Source organism: Mastomys coucha, unplaced genomic scaffold, assembly GCF_008632895.1.
Source record: "Mastomys coucha isolate ucsf_1 unplaced genomic scaffold, UCSF_Mcou_1 pScaffold14, whole genome shotgun sequence".
Taxonomy (NCBI): Eukaryota; Metazoa; Chordata; class Mammalia; order Rodentia; family Muridae; genus Mastomys; species Mastomys coucha.
The window spans coordinates 71,959,811-71,962,968 of record NW_022196896.1 but is presented as its reverse complement, the minus strand read 5'-3'; the positions used below and the strand labels follow the sequence as shown (position 1 = coordinate 71,962,968).

The following is a 3,158-nucleotide window of genomic DNA, read 5'->3' as shown; positions in this document are numbered from 1 at the left end:
GAACAGTTGGAATAGATTGGATAGAGATGAGCTTAAAAATGATCTACAAGCAACCATCTCAGAGTCTTTGAATGTCTCAACTCCTGATGTACCAAGATCTAAAAGACAAAGCAAGGTGTTTACATACAAAGCTTTACAAGGTAAAATGTGTTCAGCTGGAGTAGCTATGAAAGGAAGGAAAGCATTCGTTTCAAAGGTATTGACTATTCCACAGTGTGGTCATAGAAAAAATCTACTTCCAAAAACCTTGAAATCACAGATTTCTGAATTATTAATACATTCTGGTGTCTTATCTGATAGCCTTAGTATAATCACATTGGAAGACTTAGCATCAGAGAAAAATAAAAAAATAACACAGAAATTGGCAGCAATAATGTTAGAGACTCTGGGTTTGTCCACACCTACATGGAAAGAAAGTAAGAAATTAAAATTCATAGACGAGGGAGATGAAATGAGCACCAATTATCTAACTGTTAAAGCAAGTAAGACAGCCATCTCTCAGACACTTATTACTGCAGGATGTGGAACACCAAAACAATGTAAACCTGTGGCAGTTTCATCCCTAAATGCTATCTTCTCTCCTATACCTGTGTCTCTTGATGTTAGCACATGTAATGAACTAAAAAATAGTGATATAACGTGGACAAGATTTAGTGTGTTGAATCAGAGATTTTCAAATATGAAAAAAAAGAAGCCATTACTTTCAAAGGTAATTAAAATAAATGGATACTTTATTACAAAGCATAAGAAAGTTAAATTAAGAGCCAAAATGAAAGCCATAGGACTCAGTGAAAACATAACTGAGGAACTTCAAAACACTATTCACTGCATGTCAACTACATGTAACAGAAAAAATATACCTGAAGCACAGGTAGGTTTGGGAGTATCAAAGTTTACTCAGACACAGTCAACACATGGAGAGTCATCAGTCGAAGGCATCATAGAGTCCGATGGTTCTGTTGACAAAGATGGTTCCAACATGCACATAAATATCGAAAAGGTAACTTCAAATGTGAGGAAATCACACACTGTTTTACAAACCTGGGAGCCTCTGGCCAGGAACACTACCAAACTTGGCAAAAACAAAACTGGCCAGTCTTTTTTAAAAGAGAAGTCTCCATTTTATTTGACAGAAATTGTCACTTCTATTGCCAGGAATTTAGTGACTTCCAAAGAATTTCAAAAGCAGATTGGTAGAATGAGAGTACCTAAGTTGTCAGCTCACAAAGGTGTACGTTCACAGACAGTGGAGTCCCCAGTTTCACAGTCACCTCATGGAGAATTTGAGACACAGTACTTTAGAACCACAGAGGTAAAAGTAGATCCAGAGAAGGCAAATACAGACATGAAGTCCATCTACCCATGTATGCCAATTCAACATCAAAAAACAGAGTTATCGCATAAAATATGGGATATGTATAGAAAATCTGCAAAAGGAAGTTGCTTGGACAAAGCAACAGTGAAGAGGAAAGAGGAGTTTGGACAGCTGACTTTATTTAAAATAGCTTCACAGAGAGAACAGCCATTTGAAGCAGATCAAAAGAGACAACCTGATCCTTTCAAACCACAAGTCTTTTCACCTAACACGATGCACCCCAAGGACATCATGCTTCAGAAAAAAGCTATTTATTTACGAGATCAAGAAGGAAACTCAAAAGCTGGAGAAGAGTTCAGCCAAGAGGTTGTCTTTTCTTGTAATTCACGTTCTCACACTGAGGAGCAGAACGATGAATTTAAAACAGGTTGGAAAACAACATCCTCATCTTTTGCCCTGCTCAAGAAACAGGAAAAGCCTCCTATCTTAGGACCTATGTGGACGTCTTATGCCACTGACCGTACCTATCTTGAAAGTATAAGACAAAAGGATAAGGCAAAAATATCAAATGTGAAAAGTGCTGCCAAGCACATAAAGCTTAAGGCAAAGAAAATTCCAGTTTCTCTCTTTCTTGGACATGGGAGCAGAAGCAATAAAAAAGAACTAGGACATAACATGCAGCATCAGAACACATTAAAGCTGAGGAGAAGTATACAAAACCTGGTTCTAAAAGCTAATTTTGACCCCGGGTGCTTTATATCCCCAGTTAAAAAGCTTACCAGAGTAAAACTGGAGAAAGGCAAGCAGGAAGAGAGAAAGAGCATCCTTCCACAGATAATTCTGAAGAAACCGTCTAACCAATGGCAAATGTCATGGTCAGGAGAGGTTGGTGTATGTAGAAAACTAGAAGAAAGTATTAAGGAGGCACATGATCATAGCTCTTTCAAGGATATTCCCCAGCAATATATGCAACGACTTTGGGTTAAGTCAGAAAACTCTTGCAAACCTTGTGGTTTACAAAGAAGGATGAACTCTGAGTTAAGTTCACAGAAAGCAGAAACTGATAGTCTTGGGCTAGAGAACTCAAGGACCAGAAGAACCAAAGTCTACAGCATCCCACAAGACAGCCTACAAAAGGAATATTCCTGGAAGGAAGGGACGTGGGGACCAGGAATGGTTATCCAGCCTGTGAAACAGTCTTCTCATTTCAGAATGACAAATGAACTCATAATGAAACAAGACATCAAGCCATCAAGTCCACAGAGGATGGGATGTCTGAAAATAATGGATAAGCCATTAGATTCGAAGGAACCGTTGGCTACTCCCAGGCTTATGGGACAGCAACAAAATCTTTTCACAGATCCTCTTCTGGGATCCACTTCCTCTCTTGTACCACATCAGCCTCATACTGAAGTATCAAGGAAAGACATGAAAATAAATAACAAAATCTTAAAGAATTTGACCCAACAGCTGAAGAAAATCTCAAGTGAAGAAGATATTTCTGATATGGATCACATGCCAAGAAGTATTGAAAAACTACTCTTGCTTATTAAACAACAGGAAAAGAGAAGAAAAAAAAGTACAGGGGGTAAAAAAATTGAAGTAGCAGAAGACATAAAAACAACAATGAGTAAGTCCATCCCATTTCAAAATTATTCACCATCAAGAACACAATTGATTGATACAATAAAGAATAGTGGTATGTTCATGCAAAGAGATGGAACAGAGACAACCAGGAGAATGGGCACATTGTGGAGAGAGCAAAGGCTGTGTGTACAAGGAATCGGCCTAGACTATGTTTATACACATGAGCTTGCTTCCAAAGTTATACGTGAAAATAGAA

At 38.1% G+C, this 3,158-nt stretch overlaps 1 protein-coding gene across 1 annotated transcript in view; it reads left to right on the top strand.

The window, feature by feature from the left end:
• The first annotated feature begins 6 nt into the window (after nucleotides 1–6).
• The window catches only part of LOC116089424, a 4,155-nt gene continuing 1,003 nt past the window's right edge, over nucleotides 7–3,158 (top strand). The window contains exon 1 of the mRNA XM_031368974.1: nucleotides 7–3,158. Within this exon, the coding sequence (XP_031224834.1) occupies nucleotides 146–3,158 (3,013 nt within the window). The 5' untranslated portion in view covers nucleotides 7–145.